The sequence below is a fragment of the Hyaloscypha bicolor genome (genome assembly GCF_002865645.1).
Source record: "Hyaloscypha bicolor E unplaced genomic scaffold K444scaffold_95, whole genome shotgun sequence".
Classification (NCBI taxonomy): domain Eukaryota; kingdom Fungi; phylum Ascomycota; class Leotiomycetes; order Helotiales; family Hyaloscyphaceae; genus Hyaloscypha; species Hyaloscypha bicolor.
Window position 1 is genome coordinate 12,572 of NW_020194597.1, and position 18,752 is coordinate 31,323.

At 33.2% G+C, this 18,752-nt stretch overlaps 4 protein-coding genes across 4 annotated transcripts; 1 reads left to right on the forward strand and 3 right to left on the reverse strand.

Annotated features, from left to right (window-relative positions):
- Positions 1-1,015: 1,015 nt before the first annotated feature.
- On the reverse strand, positions 1,016-2,552 carry K444DRAFT_614321 (uncharacterized protein; the record flags this gene model as incomplete). The annotated part of the gene is made up of 2 exons (XM_024880519.1): positions 1,016-1,759; positions 1,836-2,552. Coding segments are annotated over 2 exons (1,457 nt in total), but the record flags the coding sequence as incomplete, so codon positions are not given.
- A 1,107-nt stretch (positions 2,553-3,659) lies between these two features.
- Positions 3,660-5,266, reverse strand: K444DRAFT_435079 (FabD/lysophospholipase-like protein). Its single transcript, XM_024872799.1, has 4 exons — positions 5,067-5,266; positions 4,885-5,017; positions 4,577-4,831; positions 3,660-4,504 (listed from the first exon to the last, which is right to left on the reverse strand). The coding sequence occupies exons 1-4, from the start codon at positions 5,095-5,097 to the stop codon at positions 3,700-3,702; spliced, it is 1,224 nt and encodes a 407-aa protein (XP_024735229.1). The 5' UTR covers positions 5,098-5,266; the 3' UTR covers positions 3,660-3,699.
- Positions 5,267-5,730: 464 nt separating this feature from the next.
- K444DRAFT_614323 (uncharacterized protein) lies at positions 5,731-6,828 on the forward strand. The gene is made up of 3 exons (XM_024880520.1): positions 5,731-5,764; positions 5,842-6,016; positions 6,074-6,828. The coding sequence occupies exons 2-3, from the start codon at positions 5,925-5,927 to the stop codon at positions 6,786-6,788; spliced, it is 807 nt and encodes a 268-aa protein (XP_024735230.1). The 5' UTR covers positions 5,731-5,764; positions 5,842-5,924; the 3' UTR covers positions 6,789-6,828.
- A 2,078-nt stretch (positions 6,829-8,906) lies between these two features.
- Positions 8,907-9,776, reverse strand: K444DRAFT_631136 (uncharacterized protein; the record flags this gene model as incomplete). The annotated part of the gene is made up of 4 exons (XM_024883313.1): positions 8,907-9,115; positions 9,176-9,314; positions 9,574-9,612; positions 9,672-9,776. 4 exons carry the CDS (start codon positions 9,774-9,776, stop codon positions 8,907-8,909), a joined length of 492 nt encoding a protein of 163 aa, XP_024735231.1.
- Between the last annotated feature and the right edge of the window lie 8,976 nt (positions 9,777-18,752).

The following is an 18,752-nucleotide window of genomic DNA, read 5'->3' on the forward strand; positions in this document are numbered from 1 at the left end:
TAAAGTCACTATATCTTGAGTCAAGATATTATATAAACGATGAGCACTGCGGGGGTGGCTGAAACACGCTTTACCGCTTTACTAATCGGGTTAAAACCGATTGTCAATTCGACTGTCCGGAGACATTTCGTCTTTGCAGCACCCGAGGCAACCTCGATTTAAAACAAATACCACTCCTCCAACGTTTGCATCACCGGTCCGGCATGAATACAGATCAGGTCAAACTCTTGCCTGGTGTTTCTTGAAGGTATTACGTGTGTGATCAAGGTTATGAAGAGGTGAAGAGGGTTGGGCCAGGGGGTTCGAAAGCGACGTAGGGTTGATTTGGTACTGGGATGGGATCAGGGAGGTCGGTGGCGTGTTAGGACCGAATATTGTCCGCATCGAAACTGATAGGATTCACCCGCAACTGCAATGAGTAATAGAAGAACATTTGATCAAATAGGGTTCGAGAACGCCGCCTAGAAACAAATTGAAGAGTTGTTTAAGAGGATGTATACTAGCTCCACGACGGCGGTTAATATATCGGCTTTTAAGGTAAGGTTTATATTCTAGGCAAGATCCCTTTATATAAGCTCCTTAAATCTATACGCTATTCTTAGTTTCCGACGTCAGGTGACCAGGCAACTAGCCACTAAAACACGACGAAATGAATACAATACGACCTGCCGTACCATAGTAATCGGGTTCTAACTGCTAAATCCAGAGGGTCTTGTCGCTATCTTACTCTACCGGAGCTGCTCGCTAAACTCAACCTGCCTCCGTTCACATACTATCGTTTGCTTAGGAGTTTATTGCAAGGAACAGTTCTATGCCCTATTATTAGCTAACGCTGGCTTAAGTTTTCATATATATGTCGCTAACGGCGACGTCTTGAATACAACCCCTTTTATAATAAAATTACTAATGAAACCAGTAATTAGCTATCCGAACAGCGCAGTAAGATTCGTGTTAAGAGAGTTGCAGAAACGAAATCGGATTTATAGTATTAATCGATAAACATACTATTCTTTTCGGAATTAATACCTAAGAGTATTTATATGAGGCGGCTTCCAAAAGAACATAAAAAAGATCGATATTAATACAAACGGGACACCTAGACCGCCCAAAATGGCCCACCTAGTATATCCCGGATCACTAATAGTTAATAGCGTAGCCAGCAATGATAATGGCAAGAAAAGAGCAGCAACCTTTGACACCCAGCCTACGATCTTCCCCTCTCTTATAGACGCTGCCGAAACTAGAAAACGCACATCCTCCTCCAAAGCCTTCAACGCCCTATCCATTTCCTCCACCAGGAAATCAAAATCCTCTATCTGCTCTGCAATATTCCCACCGCCTCTGAGAGATGCAACACGTAGTGCATACAGCAGGAGCTTCTGCTGGTCGAGGATATGCCGATGCAGGGCACGGGAAATGGAAAGGAAGAAAGGGATGCTATTGGGGAATTTATCGTCGCAGATGCGGTTCAACATACGACGCATGATGTATCGAGCATGTACTAAGAACATAGCGCTTGTTCTTTCAACCATTTTTAGGGTGGGTCGGAGAGCTAGCGGTTCATGACAGTTGAAAAGATCTTTCCTTTCCTCAGGCGTAAGTTGCTGGAGCCATCCGATGAGCTCTCTTCGAGATGAAACTTGGTATCTTCGGCCGTCATTGCCTAGGGAGCTACGATCGTCATCAAGAATCGTGATTGGGCTTCGAATGTAGGAGGCGGGTAGAACTTTTGAAAGGAGATGATCGGTAAGAATGATTCCTAGAAAACATGTCGCACGTTAGGCTTCCTCATGCTCTCAATGTGTTAATGATTATTATTAAGCAGTCTAGCTTACCAATATTCGAGCCCGGCTTTTTGTATGCCGAGATTTTTTCGGAGACAAATATGTCTGGTAAGTCGTCCTTGAGGACATGTGCGCCTCTTCCAGTGTTAGTTTCACTTGACCTTAGCTTCAAGACTTCCTCTTTTCCGTCCTTAATTTGGTACGGTCGCCAATATTGAACTGTGTAGAAGGGAGCCTTTCTAAGGTAATCCGGCAGAAGGATTGGTGCTCGGGCAGGAGGCCGCAAAGTTGGGGATTCCCAACGGCCCATGCGAAAAGATTCTGTCCCTTCCAAGTGACTAGCAAAAAACTCTGGCTCAAGCTCATACTCCATGCCTAGCAAATCAATCATTGCCCGTGAAAGGTCCTTGGCGATAATGAGAGTGCCGCTTCGTTCTTTTCCTTCTTCTCCGCTGATTGCATCCTTGAACTTTGTTGGAGTAAGGCAGTGGATTAGTGATTCGATATTTCCAGATGTCGAAACGTGGATAACTTTGATGTCGAAATGCAGCATGCGACGCTGCGGATTAACTTCAAATTCCTCCGGGTTGGGAGACATGAACTGATGAAGGATGTCTAGCCATGGCCGATACTGCAAGTTAACCTCCACAAATCTCTCGTGATATTCGCTCTGAGGGACGTTTCGCATCTCATATTGACGTTGATTACGATTTCCACTCTTGGGAGGGCCTTGCTCGAGGTCGTTGGCGATTTCAAGCCCACCCATAGTGCTGGTCGGTCAAGATGGCGAAGGAATTATTGAGGGCCTGCCGAATTGCCCATTCTTATAGGCTTTGGGCTTATTATTATCCCAAGGCTCTTCGTGCTTTTATTGAGGCGATGAGCAAGGCGTAGACTGTGGCTGAGCCAAGCCCTGGAATTTGTGAGGCGCAGAAAACGCTACCTATCGGATGTATGGCCCTCTCCTTGTAGTTTTGTCGAATCTAGTTATAATAAACCGACCGTTTCCTCATAGCCTTGCTTAATTGAAATGGGGTTTGTCCTTTTTCACCTCTGTTGGCTATGTCCTGAGGCAGAGTCCGCTCCCTTTCCCCAGCGTCTTGCTAGAAGACACTTAGTTGGCCTAGGGTTTTGTGCTTCATTAGACCATGATTTGCAAAAGGCTCACAACCTCCAAATGTAACATTACCGCTCAAAAAACCATAATTCATCATCTGGAAAACTTCGAAGGGAATGAGTTTCAAGGAAGCCAATCACGTCACACCCAATTCCGTTTGTGGTTCTTCTTTGCCAACGGAACAAGCGATATCAGATCAGAAATATGTAGATTTGAAGTTGGTCACTGTTGATCAGGGTGAATTATAAGGTGGTGCGAAACCAAAAGACTGCAACCACTCATGAGCCCACCTCTGACTGTCTTCAAACCCCTCATGATTCGACCACCGCAATTCATCAAGAGCGCTATTTATATGCCTCAGAGTCGTAGCTTTCCAATTTTTCGCCACCTCATCAACGCCATTACCCTGCTTGGCCTCCAATTGCGCCATTCTGCCATTCACAATAGCTCGCTGCAGCTTTACCAGTGCCAATCCACCGCGGTCAGTGACGTAACTTCGCGCAAGCTGACAAGCTTTATCGTTGTAAAAGATCGCAGTCTGCAAGCGATGCTTCTTATCGTCGAAACTGATCTTCCCAAAGGTCATCGTCAGCTCAACGATTGTGAGCGCTCTGTAAACGCGCAGGAGCTGCGCAGGTTCACCAGGGTGTGCATGGAGATCCGTGAGGATTCGAGCGAAGTGCTCTTTGGCACGTCTGAGGTCTTGTTGGTCCATTAATGCTCTACCTTCGTCCATAGCATCTACTTCAGATCCTCCAAGCGTTAGCCCCGATCAGAATGCTTGCTAGCAAAATGCCTCTACATACAAAAACGGCTTGGATCGCTATATTGCGCCCTCAACAGGTGTGCCACTCGCTCATCCGCACTGGTTGGAGCCGTCGATATTGTTCTCGTCGGTTCAAGTGAGGGTATGGGGTGTTCTTGAAACTCGGGCTCGCCTCTTGAACCAGGTACAGTTGGCGTTAAAGGAGTGCGTGTCGTATCGAATAGTTCTGGGGATCTTAAATCCACCGTTGATCCTTGTGGCTCAAGTAATAGCATGCGTATGCACCTATTAAACACTCGCAGCGTATCGCCGTTTTTCAAGTAATCTTCCGTTGCGCTTTCAATCTTGCCCACTTGTGCGTACTCGTGCAGACCAACGTCTTCTAGGCCTGGATACACGTTGAACCGAAAGAACAGATTCCTATCCACCATACTGTGGTGGCTGTTCGAGAAATCGTCATGGGCCTTCTGCGAATCTGTCATGAGCTTTTTCATTGCTTCGACAATGTTCTTTAGATTGCCTTGGAACGGCTTAAGAGGACCTCGTCCTGTGCCAATTGATACCAATATCGCGTTGTCAGCCCGACTCTGTCCGAAAATATCTTGGGCTTCGTTATAGACAAGTTGAACTGGGTTGTTGTACGTTATGGCTCCGTCGATGAATCTCTGGCCACAAGAGCCAATTGTGATGGGCTCGAAAAATCCCGTGGCGGCCGAGGTCGCCCGGCAAGCTTCCCAGATGGTGCATTTTTCAGAGTTGAAATCTGGTAGGAAACGGGTCTTGTATGATCGAAGGTTGGTGTGTGTGCTTGTGCTAGCTGTGGCAGCGCACACAAATCTGTTTTGAGATTATCTTAGCAAGTTGTATTATTCTTGATATAATTAGAAGATCACAAGGTAGGCATCTTACACCCGACATGGCGGGGCTGAGTCTTCTCGTAGAAGCGTATCCTCTGTATTGCTCTTACTTCTGACTATTCCTTTGATGGCGGCTTCCAGTTCCTCGGTGCTGAATTTCCCATTTGCCTGGAGAAAATCGGAGCCTCGACCAAAGATGTTCGATTCTGTGCGTCTGGATTTGAAGATGTTGCGCGACAGATCGAGATATGCCTCTTCGCATTCATCTACAGACATACGAAGTCGGCCTAGCATGATGGCAAGAAGGCTGTGTGTGTATGAGTCATTTCGCCATATCACTGTTCGGAAATGTTTCTGTACCCGCCTGTGCTTGTCCCCCCCATCATGTCAAAGACTTCCCATGGATTCACTTGTCGACCGCGTTCGTTACTTATCATCGTCATCATGTGCTTGAGGATTTTGATCGTCGAAAGTCCCCGCACTCCGCCGCCATCTAGGCAAGGTCAGCATGTGTGGATCACGCACAGCGTCGGCCGACAAACCTAAGGAGAGAAGTCGCAGAGGCTCCGCCATCTTGTGTTGAGATATTTGGATCTGACACGAAAGCCTGTGTTCTCAAATGCGACATTCACATAGAGCCCAACGAAAGGTGTCCAGATGGAGCAGGCTACACAGAGGGAGTCAAAAGCTTAATGAGGAGCCGCTGTGGCTGTTTCAACTTTCAATAGTTGCTTCTCCTGCGTCCAGGCTGCCTTATGGGAAGCCTGCCGGCGCGAACTAATCCTACGGTATTGGCCCAAGATTAGCTGGTGGGGCAGTTCGGCCCCTCAGCAGCTTAAAGAGGCTTAAAGGAGCGAGAACAATGCATCTGGTGCAGGGCTAAGGTTGCAGCGCTTCGCTCGGTAAGATATCGCTGAAGGTAGTACAGTAAAGTACAGAGTAGCGGGGAGGCGACGGGGCGGCCCGCCAGAACCCGCCGTCTCCTCGCATATGCGGAGGAAGGGAGTAGGGGAGGTACTCATAAAAACATTTTCGTCCCCCCAGGCTCGAGAAACTGTAAAGCGCGATTGCGACGCGTTCGACGAGGAGAGGAAAATAGAGATGCAACGGCCTGCGCCTGTTACGCTGGCATCGCCATCGCCTGAGCCAACGGCTCCACCAGACGCGGCACTGGTTGCTCGCCGCCTACATCAGAGGACCTTGGCGTCGACAACATGTGGTTGGGTCAATGGCGATGCAGGTACGAGCGGCATTTCGTAGTAGTCCCTCTGTATGTCTTGGCGTTTTTGAGGCGGATCTGATTTTCAACTGTTATAGCATCGCCGGTGACTTGCCCGCAGGAGGAATCGTGTTTCTCATTCACCTCCCAGAGCGTGCACGCCTGCTGCGCCGGTCTCGTCATGTGTTTCCCCCCAACAACATGTCTGGACTCGACCGCTTATGTCACCGCGTGCAACATTACCTGCCAAGATGATCTGTCTACGTTGAAATGGTAAATGTCCCTCATCTCGAATGCGCGAGGCTCTGGGCTAACAGCACAACCTTGCAGCACGGCTGAGAGTAGCAAGTATTGCTTCTCCCAATACTGGAACGGTACGATCCCGATGTCGCAATGGGGCTGCGCCAATTCGCCTTTTACGCAAACCGTAGAAAGCACCTTTGTGGGTCAAGCGTTAGTGACTGGGAGTGGCTCGAAGACGGCATCGGAAAGTGGATCTGCTGCAACAAGCTCAACAGGCTCAGAATCAACTGCATCCACTACCTCCGGATTGAGCACTTTTGAGATCGTAGGAATCGCCTTTGGGTCATTCATTGGTCTTGTGCTCATTTTGGGTTTTCTCAAGTCGATTATATTTCCCGCTCCTCCCACGAACCCCAAACAGTCACAACATCCGAACAACTCCTCATCTGAAAACATCCAACTCGGACCAACCAACCATGGTCACCCTGGAGGGCCCTTACCACCACAAGGTCCAAATATAACATACAACATCTACGGCCAACCGACTCCTCCGCCCCTCAACAACGCATCCCCGCCTCGTGGGTATTTTAACTACTCGCCACACGCGCTTTCGCAGGAAAACATGGACAGATTCCAGTCGCAGAACTCAGTTGGACGTGCAAGGACTGTGCTAAGCGATAGCGGATACTCGGATGTCAGCGATCTGCATGATTTTTCACAGAGTCCACGCAGTGAGTATGGAAGGCCGCCTGTGCGTTCGTCAGTGATCTCCGCTGCCCCTGGACACGTGCCCCGTGTATAGTAGATGTAAATATAGAATAGTTTAAATAGTTGCTTATCCTACAACAAGACCTCTGTAGTGTTATATATATTCAACGCGGTGTAACTTGGGCTGGCTGAGGGGAGGAGGGAGCTAGAGTCTAGAGAGCAACATATAACTCTCTTGGACGGTATTCCTCGAACATTATCAGCAAATAAACGGAAGAAAATAAATCGCTGAGTATAGAGAAACAGGTTAAAAGGAAGAACTTCAAGTCTCGTTTGTTTAGAGTTTCGGACCGCTCCTCTACCATAAGGTTAGCGGCAACACGGGTACGGAATTGGTCTTAAACCTAGCGGACCGATGGTCGGGCTTGGAAGAACACAGATGTTTGTTGTAAATCGCAGAAGAAGGCAGACAAGGGCTTCAGGGACAGCTCCCACTCGATTCCCCTTGACCCTGAGACAGGGGAGCACGTGATATTAGCTGACATGACACAGCGACGTGCAAGACTGTGTAAACCGACGGCTGTTTGAAACCGTTTCCATTTATGCACCGCATCGAACAGTCGGAGAGGTCTCTGGGTCGCCAGCACGCAAAAGCTGAGTGGAGAACAACAGATCTTCAACAGTACAACTTGTGTAATAGGAGATGATAACAGCCCAGAGGCGGTGGGCCTGGGGAGTACCCCTCCGCCCTGAAAACCAATGATAACGACGTATTGCAAATAGAACATACACTCGTTGGCGGCTATGACAAATCCGCCAACTCAAGCGTCGGCATGGATGACATAGGGCGGGACCGGAAACTATTGCGAGATCAGTTGTGTCTCCATGTATCCAGATCACTACACATGTCGTATCTTCGCTCATGGTTTTTCCGTTCTCTTGCGAAACAATGGTTTCTGTCAGGTAGAAATAGAGTAGCTTGCTTTTTAAAGTGTAACACCACCCACGTGGCACTCGCGCATTGCGTGTGCGCTCACATCAGATCGAACGTTGGGAGGGATAACACAAGAGGAACCCCCCTGAAGTGTGCCCCACACTGTGGTCGCTATTGGGTGCTACCCGGAAAAAGGAGACACTGGACTTCCTGAAGTGAGTCTCAGTGTGCGCTAGTAGGCGAAACAGACGAATCATTTCTCTTCTGACCTCTTCTTTCTCCTTTCCTGCGTCCTCAACATCATCGCGACTCTCGTCCTTTCTGATACCTGTCCCGCCTGACCTTCCACTTCAATTGCAAACAAGTCTCTCTGGACTGTTTTTTATATTGCCCCTATAAAGTACTATTTGAGTGGGTGTGTTAGATATATTAGAGTCACATGATTACTGTTCCTCTCTCTTGCAGTTATCCATATTGGTACTAGCTGAAGGAGTCCTTATTCGAGGGCTTCTCATTATAGAATCACTTTCGATCCCTTGGGCAATTACAACTTTATAAGATCAAGTGATCACCTTATCGAATTCTCTCTCCATTGAACCCATCGAAGGCTAATCATATAGACCTGCGAAAAAGACCATAGACTGTCTATTATCACAAGCCATAATAACTCAATCCGCCTTATATATACGGGGAGTCTGCTTGCTACCAACCATTGGTATCTATCAAACCTCCACGCCAATTAAGCAAGTTCATGTAGGTTTGGATGTGGAAAGACCAATGACTATCGTCAACCAGGAGACACATCTTGATCCTCGGGAAGTTGCTCTCCAACATCCCGCGGAAGCCTTTCATCACCAATTCAAAATCCGCTGGAACTTGGGCTCCCGACCCGCGAATCCATTGGTCCACTCCATCCATTATCAGATAGGTCCAATCCTGCTGGTGCGCGACTGACCAGGCGGTGAGCAGAAGGTTTGCAAGCTCCAGCCACGTTTCGAGTCGGATATCTTTCAGTCCTAAGCCGTTCTCAACAGCTTGTTTATGCTCCCTGTAGAAGGCTTCATTCCACCTCATTATCTGATGGATAATATCTCCGATGGTGGTGCAAAGTGCGTTGTGGTTCCTCTTCACGACATGGTAAAGTGTCCTTTGCGAACCTTGTCGCAGATTAGTGGCAAGTTCGGCAACTGCTCGTGATAGCCAGAGAGGTGCGTTGGTATCAGCGTCTCGGTGATTTACTACTCTCAGAAGTAACAAAGAGCTCCTGGAGTAGGCTTTCTACTCTTTGAATTCAGCTCGCTCGTGGAGAACTTCCAAGTTGCCTTCTTCAATGCTAGCGGTGCTTTCGGTATCATCGCTGTCCATTAAACTGGCTGTAGCGACTTTGCAAACTTTATGCTCTGTACAAGGGTAATCAGGAGCTTCAGGGACATTGAAGTGGCTTTGAATGCGGGAGATGAAGTTGTCCCAATTGGCTTGATCATTAACTTACATGTCGTATTAGCAGTAGCCTCGAAGCTTTGGCAAATTTGGTCTCGACTTCATACCTCTAAGACGCTGGTTCATGTCATCGACCTTTTGTTGCAATGTTTTGTTGTCGCTTCGGACTTCGCGGACTCGCATATGCAGGTGCAATGTTGTCTCCTCGCTCATAGCATCGATAGCAACCTTCATTTTACCAATGGCCTATTGTGTATTATACTTTGACGGTATGAAAGATTTGCCATATCTCACCAATTTTCTGTCGGAATAGAACTTTGGATTTGGAAAAGGCATTCGTACCTCGCTTTGACGTTGCATATGTGCATATGCCAATAACAAAGCTGTACATCGACTTGTACACATTAACTACTAACCAGGTCAACCTTTGGGTCTTAATGTCTTGGTAAACATCTTGATACGATGGTGTAATGTGCAGCCAATTAATTACGTTCTCAAGGCTCACTGTAATCATATCCTCCCGGTCTTTTTTGTTTCGGCACACCTGAAGGTATTGTTATACTAACGTGGTCTAGTGAAATAAGCATGGTAAATTATACTCACTATGAGCAGAATTAAAAGAATACCATATACGAGTGACCCTCCGTGAGAATGTAGACTTTTGATAATGTCGCCAATGCCGGAATATCCTTCAAGTAAGCGCGACATTGTAGCACGAAAATTTTGTTGACGCCCGCTAGATCCTCGCCATTTTTAGCCGTGTCTTTCTTTCTGCTTTTCATTGTCCTTTTGAACGGTTTTGATAAGCGTTTCCAGTTTGAGCCGTCGTCCGATTTGGAGTTCTCCTCCATTCTTGCTTACTAGGCTCGTTTTTAATGTCAAAGCCGATCTGAGCATGTCGTGTCCGTTGTTCCTCATGCAGAAAGTGAAAGGAAAGGAACGACTTCGCGATCATATGATGCGTGCCTGAGTAGAGGCGGAGTTGTCTCAACGCCACCATCGGCGCCGACTCTTGAATCGAGGCGCAGATAGATACAAAAGGAGTGTGCCCCTGCCAATCCCTGTAACATCCCTGTTTTGCTCGCGTAGCATTCCTAAAACATGGGTATATGCCCAAAGGGGAAATGACAGGAGGCCAACTCTGATTGGAATGCATAAGCACCCTCTCTGGGCAGATCCTAGAACAGGTGCTTATGCAAAGAGAGAACTGTTTAATCCCTCCTGACCTCCCACATTAGAAAATCGTCAATTCTATAAGTTTTTCTATATAATGCCCTATTTCTTATATACTATCTTGCGACCCTGTATACATACTCGCCTCCTTGGGTATAATGCATATTTACTACTCTTGCCTAAGGTATATCTTTTGCCAAGCCTTACAAATAGCTTTATTCTCTATACCTATAGCTTCCATACTATAATACCATATTCCTATAATATTAATACTATAGTATATGATTTCTTATCTACTAAATAAATTTAAGATTCAACTTTCCTTTATTATAAAATTAATTCTATAGTAAATAAAGCCCTATAAAATTAATTTTATAAGTACTTTTTAATATTATTTTAGTAAATCAAATTCTTTTCTCTTTATATTATAATAAATAATATAATATAAAATATTAAACTTATTACTAGTAATCTTATATTAATAAAGAAAATAAAAAGAATTTAATATAAGTAAAAATATTATTAATTTATATTTTTTTATTATTTGAAAATATAAAAAAAATTAATATAAATAAAATATTTCAAATTATACTTTAGCTATTACTATAAGAAATATAAATACTAAATATAAATAAAATACAAGTTTAAGTTATATTATACTAGCTATAAAAGAGGTTATTAAGCCTCTTATTAGTCTTATACAAGCCATAATTCTTTCCTTAATCTTATAATATTATTAGAGTATACTAAAGTATATTTCCTTATTTCTTACTTTATATATTAATTTATATTATAATTATCTAGTAAATTATATCTTAATCTAATTATTAAGAAAGACCTATTCAGGTAAAGAATCTATATAGATCTATTTTACTATATACTAAAGTAAAGATAATTAATTATAAAAGTAAATATTAAATAATAACTAGTAAATATTAGTTATATCTAGAATTATATATTAGAAATAAAGATTAAATTCTGAGAAAATATAGCTATTTAATTAGTTTATAAAATATGAAATTAATATCTAAAAATTAATTAATAGCCTATTAGAAAATTTCTATTATTCTCTTATAAAATATATATATATATATTTTAAGATACTAAACTCGAAATCTCTTATAATAATATAATAATATAGCCTATTCCGTAAATATCTAATATAGCTAGTAAGTTAAAATTCGAACTACTAGATTATATAAAAGAAATAATATTTAAAAACTAATAATAGTATGCCTTTTATAACTCCTATAATATTAAGCCTAATTCTCTATATTAATAAATTCCCCGGGCTCTAGTACTTTTACTATATAATTAATATAGGCTAACTAGTAATTAAATATCTATAATATAGCTTTATAACTATTTCCTATTCCCGTTTCATATATATATCTTATTAAGAATTAAGCTTCTTATTTTAGCTTTTTAGAATATAATACTTTTATTTATAAAAAATTATATTAGGGAAAAGAAAATATATTATATTCTAGCTTATTATATTAACTATAACTATTTTCTAGAACCTAGTAAGAATTATTATTAATAGAAACTTTATTATATATATAATATAAATAAAATTAGATATATTATTTAATTATAAATATAAAAATAATTCTATTTAAAATAAAATTAGCTTTCTTTATCTTAATTATATTATTATAATTAACTTATAATATTAATATTTTCTTATAAAGAGATTATTATAGAATTAATAAGAATATAGCTTTCTTATATAATTAAATATTAACTAATTCGGCCTTTATTATATCTTTTTTTATATACCGAGATATTTAAGATTAAATTCTCCCAAACTAAGTAATTAAAAAATTATAATATAACTAATTCAGATATTAAGGTATTATAAAGAGCTATTTATAACTTTAATATAATTAGATTAATTATATATTATTATAAGTAGTAATTAATACTTTATTAATATATTATTATATTTTATAATAAACTATATATAATCTAATATATTTACTAAAGTATTATAATACTTAAAGGCTTTAGGTTCTAATAAATAAAATTAAAAATAAAAGTAACTTTAAAAATATATTCTTATATCTTTATCTAATAACTAGTACTAGCTATTTGGGTTCTGTAAGAATATTACGAAATAACTAGAAGCTTATAAAAAGTTATAATATCTTACTTAATATTAATAATAATTAAGTTTTAAAGAAATATATTTTATATTTTACTCTAGTATATATTCTTGAGAAAATATAACTAATAATTCTTTATTATAAGTATTAATTATAAATATTATCCTGGAAATAAGCTTAAGATATATACTAGAACTATTAGTACTATTATATAAACCACTTTTTACTAACTAATAATATTAAGAGAAAAAATAATAATAACTTAAATTTACTAAATTATATTATAATTTAAATAATAAAAAGTAATAACTTATTTTCTTTAAAACTTTTTAAGTTTATATTTTAATTTATTTTATAAAGCTCTCGAGCTAAAGTTATAGGAGAAATTACCCTATAACTTATAGCCTATACTAATTCCTAGTCTTCTAATATATTTAGTTTTATAAAACTAACTCTTTTATTTTTAGTTCTAATTAGATTTAATTTTCTTTCTCTATTTTGTTTTTTCCCCGAATATTATAATTCAGCCTCTTTTAATTTATTACTATTAATTTAATTTTTTTCTTCTTTTAATTCATATTCTCGAGTTCTTATAATATATTTACTAAGAATTAAATTTTTATTTCTAGTATATTTCTCGTATATTAACTATTTTTCTAATATTACTTTATAGGCTATTTCCTAATTATAGCTTTTTTATTTCTTATTAACTTTATTTCTTAATATATTTCCCTAGAAAAGAAATACTACTTAATATTACTTTATAATTAGTTATAATATCTCAAGTAATTAGATATAACTTATATTTATTCTAATTACCTTATATTATATATTTTAATTCCTAAATACTTATATTTCTAATTCCTATATTTCTTTTATATTAGGAAATATTCTAATTTAATACTAAATATATATAGCTTATATATTAGAATCCCGATATTATAGTTATATTCTTTTATTATATTCTTATTATATAATATAATTCCTGCTCTTATATATTTTAGTAATTTATTTGAATTCTTCTAGATATCTAGTTATAATAAGATACTCGGGTATTTAATTTTAGTTTATATTTCCTATTAAATTATATTTCTTATTATATTCTTATTATATAATATAATAATTACTTTTATAATTCTAGCTTTTTCTCTGAACTTTTCTAAGCCCTTAGTTATAATAAGTTATTTAGAAACCTAATATCTCTTTATACTTTCTATTAAATTATATTATTTTATATAAAACTTAGCTTAATAATTTTTCTATAATATTTCTTTTATTTTACTTTTCTAGTTTTAAATAAGTATTTAAACTATTCTATTTATATTTCTTAATAAAAATATAATTCTAGAGAATTTATTATTAATTTATATTATATTCTTATATTATAGCTTAAGATAAGTTCCTATAATATTTCCTTATAATATTTACTTAGCCTTTATTAAATTATTTAGTATAAGAATTATAGTCGTTTATATAGAATATAACTCTAGATAATATATTTATTTCTTTTTCTAATTATTTCTAATATATAATTACCTATAATTATTATTAATATAATATTACTAAATCTTCTAACTAAATACTTAAAATAATTTATATTAGTTTTATTATAAGACTCTAGCTTTTTTATTTTCTTTATAGCTATTAATTTCCTTTTATAAATATATATTATTTTATTCTTAATAAAAAATATATTTATATCTTAGATAAGAAAGCTTAATAATATTTATATAATAAGCTAGTTAATAAAAAGATATATATATATATTACTATATAATACCTCTTTATTTAATAAGCTTAATAACCTTAACTATTTCTTTATTTATTATTAATAAAGCTATAATAATTATATTATTCTCTAATATTTTTTATATTTATTATATATTTTAATTTCTTTTCTAATAATTAATAATACTTTTACTTTTATTATAATATTATAATTCTTGTTTATTATAAATATACTTTATATGAAATTAATTAAGTATTTTATCTTAACTAATATTATATATATATTTCTTAAGAGAAATCTTAGTAAATAAACTAGATAGTAATATTATATACTAATTTCCTTTTTTAGTAATTATATAATATCTAGTAAATCTTATATTATATTTGGTTTAGTCTAATTACTATTAAATAATAATTATATTAACTAGCCTTTTATAAATAATATTCTAATACTTTAATTATAATAAAGTAATTAATAGATTTTTTATTATTAGTTTATATATAATTATATTATTAAATACCTCTTATCTGAGTTTCTAGTTTACTAGTTAAGAATTATAAGTATTACTAAGCTTCTAGATATTTCCTTTATTAATAAGAATACCGGAATTAAGAGCTATAAATTTAAAGTTTATATATCTAGATATTATTTAGATCTTATTATAGATCCGGCTTTTTATAAATTAGTTAAGATAATTATAATATATATAAATAAGTAAACCTATTTTATTTTAATAACTAATAATCTATTTAAGGTAATCTTAGGCTTTTAGAAAACCTGGTCTAATAGCTACTTCTTTATTAAAGAAAAATATATATTTTCTTTTAGTCTAATAAAAAATGGCTCTTATATTAAGCTAATATATATCTTTTTTAATTTTACTAATTATATTAAGAATATAATATCTAAACTAAAGTATTTAGCCAGAAATAGTATTTAATACTATAATATAAAGCCAAAAGATAAAGCCCTAATTTCATTTTCTAATATATTAATTATATTATAAAATAATTAATTTTAGATACTAGAAATATTATTAATTATATTACTATTCCTAGTACTAGCTAGGCCCCTTTCTATATAGTATTCTGGCCTAGTCTAACCTTAATTTGGCCCCCTTTTATAATATAAGTAACCTTAGTAATAATTATCTATTTTTTAGTATTCTTTATAATAATAATAATAACTAGTAATAATATATTTTATATAAAGTTTATTTCTTATTATATTAATACCTATATTTTTTTTATAGGTATTACAGGTTCCTAGCTTCTTTCTAATAATCCTATATACTAGAATATTAGTATTTATAACTCTTATAACTAGTATATTAATTATAAAAAAACTTTTAATATTACTAGTATTAACTTACTAATTAGATAACTTTTTAAATATTAAGAATATTTCTTTCTTATAATTTCCTCGAGAAATAGTCTCTTTATTCGAGTTAACTAAAAGAAAATACTATATAAAATCTAATTACCTACTAGCTAGAAAACTAAAACGAATTTATAAATATATTACTAAAGTAGCTATTCTTTAATTTCTTAATATTAGGGCTATAAATAATACTAATTAAAATATAATTCATATTTCTAATAATAGAAATAATAAGAAATATCTATAAATATTAAATTTTTATAAATTAATTTCCTTATTAGTTTCGTATTTTAGCTAATTATTATTTGAGTTTTCCTTATATTTTCTTTTTCTCTTTCTATATTTATTTAATCTCTATTCGGGCTTTTTTTATATATTTACTAATTTTATTTCTTATTTTTACTAATTTATTCTATTATTATATAATATATAATTTATTCTTTTTAATTATTATAATATTAATATTATAAGCCTCTTTTATTCTAGATTACTTTTTATAATATCTAATAACTCAAATAAATATATTACTTATATAATTCTATAATTATAATATTATTATAAAAGACTAAAAGTAATATCTTTATTTTTTTTACTAGCCTTTAATATTCTTAGTTTAAGAAAATCTAATATTATTTAATACCTGAGCTATTAATAAGTAAATTAATAATATTATAAATTCTAATTTCCTAGCTTCTTACTATATAATTAATAGAACTATAATTAAGGTTAATACTTTTATCCTTATTTATTACTAGTAAAACCATTACTATAATACTTCTAATTACTCTAATAATTCGGACTTTTACTTTTTTAAATACTTTTATTTAGCTAAATAAAAGATATAATAAGAAATAGTAATTATATATAAATACTTATAAAAAAATAGCCAGGCTTTTTATAAAAGCTTTAGAGCTTTAAAATATACTAGAACCAGGAATTTCCTAATAAGCCTTATATTAAATATAATATATTTCTCTTATTATATTATTAGAAATAATAAAGTTTAGTTTATAGTTATATTTATAATATTACTTAAATATTTAGTATTTATATTTCAGGTTTATTTATTATATTCTATACTAAATATATCTAGAAACTAAGAAATCTAGTAAATATTAGTCTATATCTAATATATATTATAATCTTAGAACTTTAGTTAATAAAGTTTTTTTTATTATTTTAATTTAATAATAATTTCGGCTATATTTCTAGTTATAATCTCAGGGCTATATCTTTTAATTACTATATCTTAACTAGATATATAGCTTATAGAACTCAGAATTCTAGAATAATTATATTTTATTTTAGTATTTTAGAAATATAGCTAGAAATATCTAGATATAATTATTATAATTAGAATTATAATTTTACTAAGCTTAAATAATACTAATACTAGCTTCTAAAATATAATTTAGTTTTTTAATAAAATAATATTTATATAAATATCCAAGTAATAGACCTATTTTTATTTCTCTAATTAATTCAGGAATATTAGAGTAAGTACTATTTATAAAATAAACTAGACTTTATAATAGATCTAATAAGATATAATTTATAAACCTATAATAAGAACTTTAGATTTAATTATATTACTTTTAGATAAATAACTAATTCTTATAAGACTAGAAATCTTTTCGAATTCTTTTATATAAATCCTAATATAAAAGTTTTTCTTTTCTTTTACCTATATTTATATAAATAAGACTAATAAATTAAATAGCTAATAAAGAAAAATAGATATTAAAAGTTTATTTAATTTATAAATATAGTAATAAAACTTAATTTTATTAATCTAGTATTCTATTAAAATTATTATTAGCCTAAATTTATATATTAAGAAATAAAGGCTTAATATATTTAATAAAATAATAACTAAATAATTAATAATAAGACTTATTAAGCTATTAATAGCTATTTCTTATAATTTGAGCTTCTTTAATAAAGCTAGTATAAAGCATATAGTATTATTAATAAGATAATTATAAATATTATTTCTAGATTTATATATATTAGTAAAATATATTATTATAAGAAAAAAGCTATAATTAATATTATATTATAAGTATTTAGGCTCTTCTCGCTTTTTATTATCTTAATATTTAATAAGAAATAAGTTATTTTTCTTTTTTTATATATATATTATAATAAATAATATAATATAATAATACCTATAATATTATCTTATAATATATCTATTTATTTTATATTTTTAAAAATCTTTATACTAATAATAATAACTAGATAATCAGAGTTTATTAATTAGCTCCTTTACTAATAATAATAAATATTCTTTAATTTTCCTTAGAAAATAGTATACTTCTATTATAAAAGAATATATTATTTAAAAATCAAGTTTTAGAAAATATTAGTAATATAATTTAGTAATTTAAAAGAGATAATTATAAGAATAAAGTTCTAATTATAAGAAGTAATTTATTTATATATAATACTATAAGTTTCTAAAATAATTCTATAAATAATTAAAAAGAAGTTTATTAGAGTAAATATCCCAGATTCTAATATTAAGCCTAAGCTTTATTATCTTATAATATAATATTAAGTTTATAAATATAAGATATATATCTATAAGAAACCTAAAGCTAGCTAAAATAATAAGTATAAGAAGGGCTTTTTTAATAATATTACTTAATATATCTATTATTACTAAGATAATAAAAGATATATATATAAATAAATTAAAAGAAATATTTATATATTATTATATAATATAAAACTTCTGCTTTTATAAGAAAGTTATCTTAATATATAATATATTACTAATATTTATCTTATAATATATATAATAAAATATATTACTAAAATAAAACCTAATTTATTACTAATAAATTCAAATAAATATATATATATGAATTCCTATATTCTTATTTATTATATAAGATCTATAAAGTAAATTATTATAGATTTTAGCTTAGATATAATATAATATATAATATTATTAATTTTCTTACTAATAGTATTCCTAAATATATAAAACTTAATAATAAGACTTATATATTAGGTTATATAAGATTTAGATAACTTATACTTTCCTAATATCTTATAGAAATACTTTAGTAATTTAAAAACTTATAAGAATTTAATATATTTTAGGTATTTTTAATATTATAAAATTACTAAAAAAAGAGTTATAAATTAGAAAGGCTCTTAACTAGGTTTTTAAAATATCTAAAGCTATTAGGTTTACTAAAGAAATAAGACTAAGCTAATCTATATCTTATATTAGTATTTATATAATAATAAGAACTTCTTTTTATATTACTTATTTTATTTCTA